Here is a 10,879-nt window from a genome sequence, read left to right as displayed (position 1 = left end):
TGATTAGAATAACTAACAAAATACACCTGAAAGGGGGTTCCTTGAAACTGCTCTGTTTGATCTACATACCAATCAGAAGTATTTACTACCAGAGCTATCCAGAGATTCCTTAATTTCAGAGTTGTGACCACTTTACTTGCTTCTTTTAAACCAAGAAATTGAAGCAGGGCAAGTACTAATTTATCATCTCAGTTTTGCAACGATATTGTTGAAAAAAGTAACGCAGCAAGTTGCAAGGTTATCCAACATATTCTGCTAGTTAGAGAAAAGTTACAATTAAGATAGTTTTAAAAATTTTAACTATGCAAATAAACTAATTAAAACCCATGCCACCAGTCCAACAGAAGAGTATACAGTTCAGAATTGGCCTAAACATGAAATTAAGTGAAATAATAAAAAGAAAGTTGGGGAGTTGTGTGGTTTCCGGGCTGTATGGCCATGTTCTAGTAGTGTTTTCTCCTGACGTTTTGCCTTCATCTGTGGCTGACATCTTCAGAGGATCATCTGCAAGTTTCTTGAATATTCAGATATTTTGTCTCATTTGATACTGTATTCCCTAATCATTTCACTGAAACTCCAGAACCCCTCAGAAATTCTGAAAAGAGGAAAAGCATCAAATATGACAGCTTCATATTTTTCAACTCATATTTTATTCAAATTCACTACTAAATAAAGGTTTTGTTCCAGGATTGCTTCAGAATTCATTGGCTTTCTCTCCTTATAATTATAAAAACTGAGGCTGAATAAGGAGAGATTCATGAATATATTGGCTAGGAACACAGATTTTTTGGAGAGGTCATAACACTCAAGTACAGAGATAATACAAATGATAATTCTAGGAAAATCAACTCCCAAACAGTTTTAAACTCAAAGTTATACAAAAATGATTGTGTAAAGTCATAACTGTTTATCAATGGGAAATCTTTGTGCAGATGAAAACACCAGTTTCAACTGAAAGGGTTTATTTTGCTGGAAGATATTTTTCATATATCTAAGGCTGAACCTACACAACAGAGGGCTACTCAACACTGACCTTCCCACAGCTGCTTTTCACTCATCACAAGAAAAAGATTCAGATACCATTTGGTTTAAAAAAGAACAGTACTGGAAGAAAGACATAACGTGACTGCAAATCCTGAGGAGCATCAGCCTCAGGAATTACCATTAGGGAATGGCATGCTGTAATGTAAGGAATGTCAAATATGTTTTTATCAGTATCATCCTAAAATGAATTATTCCCTTCTAAGTACATTGAAGTCGAAATGGGCTTAAAGGTGCATCTCTGCTTAGGATTATACAATGTATTCTGGAATTTCAAAATTCAATCTTCTACACATTTCAAGGAAAGATTAGGGCCTGGTGACACAGAGCGCATCACACTTATAGAGACATTATACAAGAAATCCATATTTATGTCAGTCTTTCAAAAATAATACAGTAAGATGTTCTGAGAACAATGCAGATGCAAGGGAAAACCCAAGGAAGGGGTGGGGAAAATAATAGAAGCTAATGATCTTGCACATGCAACTCTAGTTCATCATGCGACTCTAGTTCATCGTATTAGCCAACACTGCAACCTTTCAGCTCAGATTATGCCTCAGCAAACTACAGAAGGCTATAATTTTGGAACACGGTACCCTGGAACAGCTGCGTAAGAGAGGAAGTACTGTGGAGGGGAAAAACTGAGGCCTAGTTTAACAAAGCATGGGCATTTCCCCTCCCCCCTCTTTTCAAAATACAAGCCCTACCAGCCCTGATACGAGGCAAGATCGGAATGCTTTTCACTGTTCTGCCACCATAGACTCTTCTTCAGTGTCCTGCTTCTCTACATGGGCTTCCAGGGGAATCAGATACTGTACTTCCTCCGTGCTGACTGCCACTTTATCAGGCTGCAGCCAGCGCTTCAAGTGTTCCAAAGTGCTGAAAGAAAGAAAAAGAGTTAAGTAGAAATACAACTTGCCAGCAGGGGAAAACAATACCATAATCATGCTATCAACAATCTACCATTGGTAGGTTAAGGAAAAAAATATGAAAGTAAGAACATCCAATCCGTTCATTGTATTTATTAATTCAGAATATCTTTATCCCATACTGATAAGTTACTGAGTCTTGGCTACCACGTACCAACTCAAGTAAAATAATTTTTTGCTGCCTTTGGCTAAACTCCAAGGACTGAGCAGCTACTGAAGAACACCTATTTAAAGGCGGTTCAACAGAACCATGCCACACTGTCCTACCGAGACTACATAATTTCAGATGGGGGTGGGGTAGAGTGTATTGCAAGCTTCCAGATACTAAAAATGCCTTGGACAAATAGGCTACTTTTTGGTGTGTTAAATTTCTATCATCAACCGTGAAGCTTTGCATAGTGGAAGCAATTCAAACATTACAGATGAACAAACAGTGACCTGCAGGCAGTACCAGAGGGCAGGGAAAGGGGCAATGAAAATCCCCTGGGCTAGTTCTCCCTTCATGCTACCTTAGCCTTCCCCTCACCTTGTACCTTGCTACCTTAACCTTCCCCCCCACATGCTTCCTTGCCTCCCTCCTACCTTTCCCAGTCTTCCATCTGCAACCTTCCCTTCATTCCTTCCTTTCCTCCCCCTTGCAGCTTCTCCTCTCTCTCACCTTTCTTTCTTCCCTCCCTCCAGCCCGCATCTCTCCCTTCACTTCATTTTCTTTCCCCCACTTTCTCTACTCTGACTTTGCTTCAGCCCTCCCATCTTCCTTCTGGTCTTTCCAGCTTATTCCTTCCCCCTCGAACTTCTCTGCAGCCACCACTTTAGTTTACCTAGGCAACTATGTTAATCCATAACAGGTACCAAAACCTTTAACTTTCATTTTATGCCTTTTTTTCTTGGAAAATTTTCTGAAAGCCTGAGGGTGACCCCAGATTTGAGAAATATTTCCCTCTGCTTTATTTGGCCCCATTCTGCAGCTTTTTAATTTACTGCACACTCTAGGACCAGGTTCAGAATGAAATGAATAGATGTTCTTCAGAGCTTTCTCTTGGCTGATCATGATATAAGAATCACAGTGCAATACAGTCAAGGTATGATTCACCTTGCATTGTACCTGGAAGGCTAAAAACTTCACAGCATAAAGTGTACTTCTGGAGGATCACTCCTAGAGCACCAGCTATAGGGTTTTTTTAAAAATGAAATAATATATCAGTTTCCCCCAGTTTTCCCATAGCTCTACATGCCACCAAGTCCTTCTTGTCTTGCCCCCTACAGAGTTTCTATTTTTGCACTCAACATTAACTAACCTACAGAGAAACTATACACTTTTAACTTGTAGTTAAAATTATCCACATAAAGAAAAATACTGTCCCTTCACCTCTCTGACTGCAAAGGTTGCACCCTAGCCCAGTGGTGTAGCGCTGCGGGAAAGGGGGGGCAACGCACCGGGCGTGTGCCGGTGCGGGGAAGTGGCAGGGGCATTCAGGGGAGGGGGGCGTGGCAGGGGCATGGGGCACACACATGCCCCAGGTGCAGTGCCCCCTCGCTCCGTCCCTGCCCTAGCCACAGACATGTGAAAGTATGAGGAAAGTAGGCAGCACTTACTCAGCAGTCAGAAAATGTGCTCTGAGTTGAGTGCAAACCCTGGCGTAAAAGAAGCCACACTAACTACAAGTTACATAGGAAGAGATCAATCACTGGATGGTCAGGCACTGCTTTTATTTTTACTGATATATAGCTATTGGAGGCTAAGTAGCAGCCACTTTGAGATGGGAGGGAAGGTGTTTAAAAAGAGTCCCATTTAAAAATGTGATCCTAAGAACACTTCCTAGGAGTAAGCATCATTTAATAAACCTGAGTAAGACTCTGAGTAGACTAAATTAGGACTGCTGTCTAAATCACACACATGCAGCAAGCTTCTATCAGACTCACAGGAAGAAAAAAATGCAGGCACCACTGGTGTGAACAATCTGGGGATCTAGTCACAAATCTCCAACAGGAGGTGCTGTATGGCCCTAAGGCGTACAATTTGAAGGCACTGTATGAATCAGACCCTTGCTGCCATGTTATCACCTCTCATCAGGTTCCGTTCCCTCCATATAATAGTCAGACTCAGACTTCTCCTGCAGAAACCTGTCCCAACATTCCTTCTTGGCTTGAGCAAGGGTATGCAGCATATCCTTGGAAGTTACTTCCTGAGATAAACCCTTGATTCTCATCAGTCTTCTCTCTAGAGACAAGAAAGAAAGGGGAAAGTGCCTTATTGGAACACAATGGAAACAGATGGATGATTAAAAGTAAGAGGTTATCTGCTAAAACTATTAGATTACCCTTACTATGAACGGCAAACACCACTGAAAGAATCCATTTTGCCATGACAGGATATCCAGAGATTTCACTTTTACACCCTCAGTTCTGTTTTGTCAGAGAGCAAACAGAATCGAGATTTTTCCTTCACTGTCTACTTGGTGTTCCCATTCTAAATCCCACATCAAGAATGTGACCCTACAGGCTAATGGTTACTCTACTACAGACATCAGAAGAGCTGCAAGACCAATGGACTCCACAGGCTAATGGTTACTCTGCAACAGACATCAGAAGAGCTGCAAGACCAAGAACAAACCACAGGAATGAAGATAAACAGCCACCCAAGGGGAAGGTGTTTTTACCATACATCAAGGGAATCACTGATTGTTTAGGGAAACTGATGAAGAAACGTAACCTCCAAACAATCTACAGACCCACTAAGAAAATTCAACAAATTTCAACAAACGTTCAGCAAAGGATAAGAGGGTTCCTCTACCTCTGCAGGAGTCTACTGCGTACCGTGCAGCTGTGGACAAGTCTACATAGGGACCACGAAATGCAACACCCAGACACAAAAAAATGAAAGGCATTGCATACTACAAAAAACATGAAAGGCATTGCAGATTAATTCAGCCAGAAAAATCAGCAATAGCAGAACACGTGATAAACCAAGCTGGACACACAATGTTATTTGAAAACACAGAGATTCTGGACATAAGAACATAAGAACAAGCCTGCTGGATCAGACCAGAGTCCATCTAGTCCAGCACTCTGCTACTCACAGTGGCCCACCAGGTGCCTTTGGGAGCTCACATGCAGGATGTGAAAGCAATGGCCTTCTGCTGCTGCTGCTCCTGAGCACCTGGTCTGCTAAGGCATTTGCAATCTGAGATCAAGGAGGATCAAGATTGGTAGGCAAAAATTGACTTCTCCTCCATAAATCTATCCACGCTCCTTTTAAAGCTATCCAGGTTAGCAGCCATCACCACCTCCTGTGGCAACATATTTCAAATACCAATCACATATTGCATGAATATGTGAACCTTGAACCTCTTATTCCTTGGATCACTCTGACAACCACTGTCAGACTACACAGAGAAGTCATTGAAATCCACAAACACATGGACAATTTCAACGGAATGAAAGAAACCATGAAAATGAACAAAATTTGGCTACTAGTACTTAAAAACACTAGAATCAAGACAATGGTTAGTTAACACCACCCAGACACAGGATGTCTCCAGGCAGGAAACAATCAAACGGATTAAAATGCCAGGCAACTACTATGCCAGTGGTGGCGAACCTTTGGCACTCCAGATGTTATGGACTACAATTCCCATCAGCCCCTGCAAGCATGGCCAATTGGAGTGCCAAAGGTTTGCCACCACGGTACTATGCAGATGCCGTCGCTAATTGATTATTCAACCTTATTGTTACTTGCATATGCTAAAATGGGTGGATTCCACTCAACACATGCAAATCACAATTGCTAATTGCACCCTTTACACTTGTTAACCAATGCAAATGGTTCTTTCTCCCACTCTGGACATTCTGCAGGTATATATACTCCACTTGCTTTACTACCATCAGATCCTCTGAAGATGCCAGCCACAAATACACAAAGCATCAGGAGAAAATGCTACTGGAACACGGCCATCCAGTCCAGAAACCCCACAACACCCCAATATGACCTTACATCAGAGCCCCATTTACACTTATTATAAGTTGTGGAATTGCATCCTGGGATTCAATCACAGCTCACTTGGTGCCTGCCAACAGCTGAAAAAGAATCAACTGATGCTATTCCATGCAGAACGATATCATGGAGATCTTAAAATTCTAGTTTTTGGAAACTCAAGTTGCTGTGTCCCAATTAGACATTAAACAGAGAAAGATAAATTGCATTTTTCCCTCTTAACTCAAGATATTAGACAGAAGGATCTCATATACCATTCCAGACTCTATCAAAGAACAAATCAAACAGAACTTAAAAACCTAAAGATTCTTTTTCTCACACACACACAGTGTCTCTGACAAGTCTGGAGGGAAGTGAATAGATTACTCTGCTCCTTCCAATTTTTTTAAAAAATGATATTTTATATTTAAAATATTAAAAGTATCCGAAATACATATATGTGGAAGAGATGGTCAAGAAGGTTAGATGAAAGAGATGGTCAGGAAAATCTGCAATACTTTTGTAGTCCACATCCCATTATTGTAGACCAACTCCATCAACTTGAGGACTACCTTCAAGTAAATGTTTTTTTTTTAAAATGCAGCATTAATTTTCAGTTTTCTACAGCACTAACACCTTGTGAGGGATCAAGGACATACATACAATACTTTCATTCATAGGTTACATTAATAATTACATGCAATATGCTTCTCTGAAAGACTGCACAAATCTCTACAATCGAAGAGAATCACTGACCTAAAGATGCCAAATAGACCTCTGAATCTTTTAGTGGTGCCCAGGGCTTCAAGTTGGCTTGAAAAGAGGTGTCCATTACATCATTCTGGCTTTCTATGTGAAAGTAAGAATCTGTAAAGGAATCTGCAAATGCATTGCTTGAGTCTTCAGTCTGCTCTGGATGTGGAAGAGATGAACAGATTTCAGCCCAGAGGTCCTGGCTGGAGATACTGACCACTGAGTCGACACTTTCAATCATTATCATGATGGAGAAATCCTGAAAAAAATAAGGTGGCTTTAATGAACAGACAGTTCAAATTTTCTTCCTCTTTTAACCCACAAAAAGAAGTCAGGAAATGTTTAGTTCTCAGGTTTTGAATGAGAAGTTTAACTTCTTAAATGACCCTGAAAAAACTTCTTAAGAATAAAAAAAAGTGGATCAAATGTCTCACATTTAGGTATTGTATTGTATTGTATTGTATTATTCGATTTATATACCGCCCTTCCCCCGAAGGGCTCAGGGCGGTGAACAACAACTGGGTAGGCGCTGAAGTCAGTTTCTCTTCCTCTGTAAAACTTAGAAAACCACAATGGCTCATAAGCTTGGCCAGAATTTTGAATGCCTACTTCTAAGTAACCATGCATGTGATCAGTCTACACAGGGCTAGCTTCTACAGCATTGGAGAGTTTTAGCTTTAAAACACCCTTACAATCTAGAAGTATATTAGAGACTGAAACTAAATTCTTTAATCTACTTATTTATGAAACTACTAGAATGTATTGTCAAAGGCTTTCACAGCCAGAATCAAGTGGCTCTTGTGAGTTTTCTGGGATGTGTGGTCAGACCACAGCTACACAGCCTGGAAAACCCACAACAGCCAGACTACTTGAACTTTATAGATAGACATTCTTCTGAAATAGTTTATAGATCAGTCACACCAGTTTTTAAGTTTACTCCACTTTGCAAACAAACTGATAAAAACTGGGTCCAGAAAAATTTGCATAGGTGCCTTTCACTTCCATCGAATCAGAATTTCCTACTCTGATAACCACATTTTTTGTCAAACGATGGCATGTGCAGGGTGTACATGCCTATTTTTCTAGAAGATTATAGTTTACGAAAGCTTTACAGTCTACAGTGAGTATCAAGTCACTATAGATCAGATAAACAGAGACTAAAGACAACGTCTTTACCTGGTCTGTAGAACTGTAGCTACAAGAGGTCAGCTCTGAAGTATGGAAATCACACCATTGATGGAAATGTAAAGTATTATTTTTTAAACCCAAAGGAACTGACACACAGAATATTCTGAAGAGAAGACTGTCAGACTGACCCATCAAACATCATTTCACTTCTGTGTGAAGTATAGGCAAGGAAAATTGGTCCTCAGCTTTTCATTTTATGAATTACACATTTATATTTGCTTCTGTCAATTCCAGTATGTCATCTCTAGGCATAACCAGGCAAACACTAAAGGGGTACACATTACAGCATGAACACAGGCAAAAAAAACACAAACCGCAGATCAATCACTATTCTATGATTGTGAATAAAGGCCAAATCCAAGTCCCAAATGCATTTTAAACCCCAACATTTTAATTTATCACAGTGTTTACACTTGCTTTTTTCTGGAGACTCTGGATGGCTAACAAATGCAAATGCAAAACTGCAATAAGGTGCTAGCAGGCACATATAAAACATTAAACAGTCTAAAATCCAAAATATTCAGAATACTTTAAAAAACCGCTCTGAAATAGGACTTGTATTCTTGAATACACAATGATTGTTTATTCTTGCATGGCAGGGTGTTGGACTTGATAGCTCTTGGTCTCTTCCAACTCTATGATTCTATGATTCCAGAACCTTTTCACAGGTCTCTGGACAAAACTGGGACTGATGGAATGTTCTCAGGTAGATCATTCCATAACATCAGTCCAACAACCAAGACACCCTTGCCAAGGCAGAAATGGTGGAGGCTATAGGAGGTACAGGCAGGATTCAGGTAGTGCACATGGGTATGACATTACAACAGTGGGACTGACAATATAGCATAGCTGTGGATAATTAGGAAAGGAGTTGATAATAAAACTGCAAGGATTGTCATGCCCTTATATAAAGCAGTGGTGCGACCACACTTGGAGTACTGTGTTCAGTTCTGGTCGCCACATCTCAAAAAGGATATCGAAGAGATAGAAAAAGTGCAGAGAAGGGCAACGAGGATGATTGAAGGATTGGAGCACCTTCCTTATGAGGAGAGGCTGCAGCGTGCAGACTCTTTAGTTTGGAGAGGAGACGTCTGAGGGGGGATGGGATTGAAGTCTATAAAATTATGCATGGGGTAGAAAATGTTGACAGAGAGAAATTTTTCTCTCTTTCTCACAATACTAGAACCAGGGGGCATTCATTGAAAATGCTGGGGGGAAGAATTAGGACTAATAAAAGGAAACACTTCTTCACGCAACGTGTGATTGGTGTTTGGAATATGCTGCCACAGGAGGTGGTGATGGCCACTAACCTGGATAGCTTTAAAAAGGGCTTGGACAGATTTATGGAGGAGAAGTCAATCTATGGCTACCAATCTTGATCCTCTTTGAGATTGCAAATGCCTTAGCAGACCAGGTTTATGGGTTTTGCTTAATGATTATTATTGTTTTCCTACTAAATGTTTCACAAGCTGTTTTTGGGTTTTGCAAATGCCTTAGCAGACCAGGTGCTCAGGAGCAGCAGCAGCAGCAGGCCATTGCTTTCACATCCTGCATGTGAGCTCCCAAAGGCACCTGGTGGGCCACTGCGAGTAGCAGAATGCTGGACTAGATGGACTCTGGTCTGATCCAGCAGGCTAGTTCTTATGTTCTTATGTTCTTATGTTCTTATGCTTGGTTAGGACATGACAGACCCCAGTTTACATACCTGATCAGACATAAGACTGATCAAAGTTCACACATGACATGCATGGGGGGGGGCATTGTTTGTTTGCTATCAAGTTACAGACAGCTTATGGTGACCCCACAGTGTTTTCAAGGCAACAGATGTTTAGAGGTGGTTTGCCATTGCCTGTTTCTGCCTCATCGCCCCTGATTTCCTTGGTGGTCTCCCATCCAAATTTACAAGAGCCAATCCTGCTTTGCTTCTACAATCTGATACAATCAGACTAGCCTATGTTATCCAGAACATTTTTATGCTGCTTTTCCACCCATCTTCGGGTTTCCAAGATAGCAAACAGTAAAATAACATTAAAAACAGCTTGTGAAACATTTAGTAGGAAAACAATAATAATCATTAAGCAAAACCCATAAACAGGAAGGAAGGTCAGCAAGGAAATTCTAGACAAAACAGATACATCTTCCTCCACTGGCCAGAGATAACAATAGAAGGGGAAGAACTCCATGGGGGCAGAATGCATAATTCCAAATATGGGCAACCTATGACTACTTTATCAGATTTTACTAACATTCACAGATATATTTACACATATAGCACAATGTTTACATTCGCAGAAACAGGGACCAGTCACAGATTATCTGGCATTTCAGAAAGATACCTTGACAGTCACATAGCAGACAGTTATCTACTTATTTCATCGTCTGCAAAAGCCCCTGAAAAACTGCCATCCAATAAACCACAGTCCCATTGACTGGTTTGGTTTGTGGGGGCAACTCAATGAGTTGAATTATAAATAAACCTACACAGGAAATCAGAACCAGCCATCTTCAATAGAATAACCGCAGATCTTGGGACTGCAGGCTACGGGCACTTCAAGACCCAAAACGGCATTTCGGGCAATAGTGACCAGGGCAGGAGAGCCTACCTGGTGGCCCGGAAGGCTGACCCACCTGTCGGACTTCCACAGGACTTGGCCAGTCCCTCGCTTCAGGTCTCCACGCGCATAGATTGGCCCGCCACTCTTCTTTCCCCGGTCCTCCCCTACCTGGATTGGTGGCGTCCACTTTGCGCCCCCCACCCCCTTCCTTGGTTTTCAGGGGTCACAAAAGGCAGCCAGAACACTCGCTCTATTGTTGTCCCAAACTGGCCAATCAGGAAAGAGGCGGGGACATGTCGCAGCTTTATGCTGCTATAGGCGGCAAAAAGAATCAATCTCCTCTTTTCCTTCTATGATTAAAGAGTATGGGGACCTATCTAGGTTTCTTCGGCACTACGTCCGGTTTCCAATTACAAGTGTCCATTTGCGGGGCAGGCGAT

At 41.3% G+C, this 10,879-nt stretch overlaps 1 protein-coding gene across 4 annotated transcripts; it reads right to left on the bottom strand.

Annotated features, from left to right (window-relative positions):
• Positions 1-631: 631 nt before the first annotated feature.
• On the bottom strand, positions 632-10,752 carry CCDC32 (coiled-coil domain containing 32). Of its 4 annotated transcripts, none has more exons than XM_048485887.1 (4): positions 10,608-10,752; positions 6,700-6,955; positions 4,035-4,191; positions 632-1,920 (listed from the first exon to the last, which is right to left on the bottom strand). In XM_048485887.1, the coding sequence occupies exons 2-4, from the start codon at positions 6,941-6,943 to the stop codon at positions 1,782-1,784; spliced, it is 540 nt and encodes a 179-aa protein (XP_048341844.1). In that variant the 5' UTR covers positions 6,944-6,955; positions 10,608-10,752; the 3' UTR covers positions 632-1,781. The 4 variants fall into 4 exon arrangements, with proteins under 4 accessions (XP_048341844.1, XP_048341842.1, XP_048341843.1 ...); XM_048485885.1 differs by having other exon boundaries at positions 10,513-10,714; XM_048485886.1 differs by having other exon boundaries at positions 10,488-10,644.
• Positions 10,753-10,879: the final 127 nt, after the last annotated feature.

Source organism: Sphaerodactylus townsendi, linkage group LG02 (assembly GCF_021028975.2).
Source record: "Sphaerodactylus townsendi isolate TG3544 linkage group LG02, MPM_Stown_v2.3, whole genome shotgun sequence".
NCBI classification, from domain to species: domain Eukaryota; kingdom Metazoa; phylum Chordata; class Lepidosauria; order Squamata; family Sphaerodactylidae; genus Sphaerodactylus; species Sphaerodactylus townsendi.
The sequence above is the reverse complement of the archived record's forward strand: the minus strand, read 5'-3'. Positions and strand labels throughout refer to the sequence as shown.

Excerpts from the sequence above, each read along its gene's own strand:
- CCDC32 (XM_048485887.1), bottom strand. The coding sequence starts at position 6,943 with ATGATAATGATTGAAAGTGTCGACTCAGTGGTCAGTATCTCCAGCCAG. Across the intron at positions 4,192-6,699 it reads GGTCTATTTGGCATCTTTAG|AGAGAAGACTGATGAGAATC; the intron begins GTCAGTGATTCT and ends TCTTGTCTCTAG. Across the intron at positions 1,921-4,034 it reads GGAACGGAACCTGATGAGAG|CACTTTGGAACACTTGAAGC; the intron begins GTGATAACATGG and ends TCTTTCTTTCAG.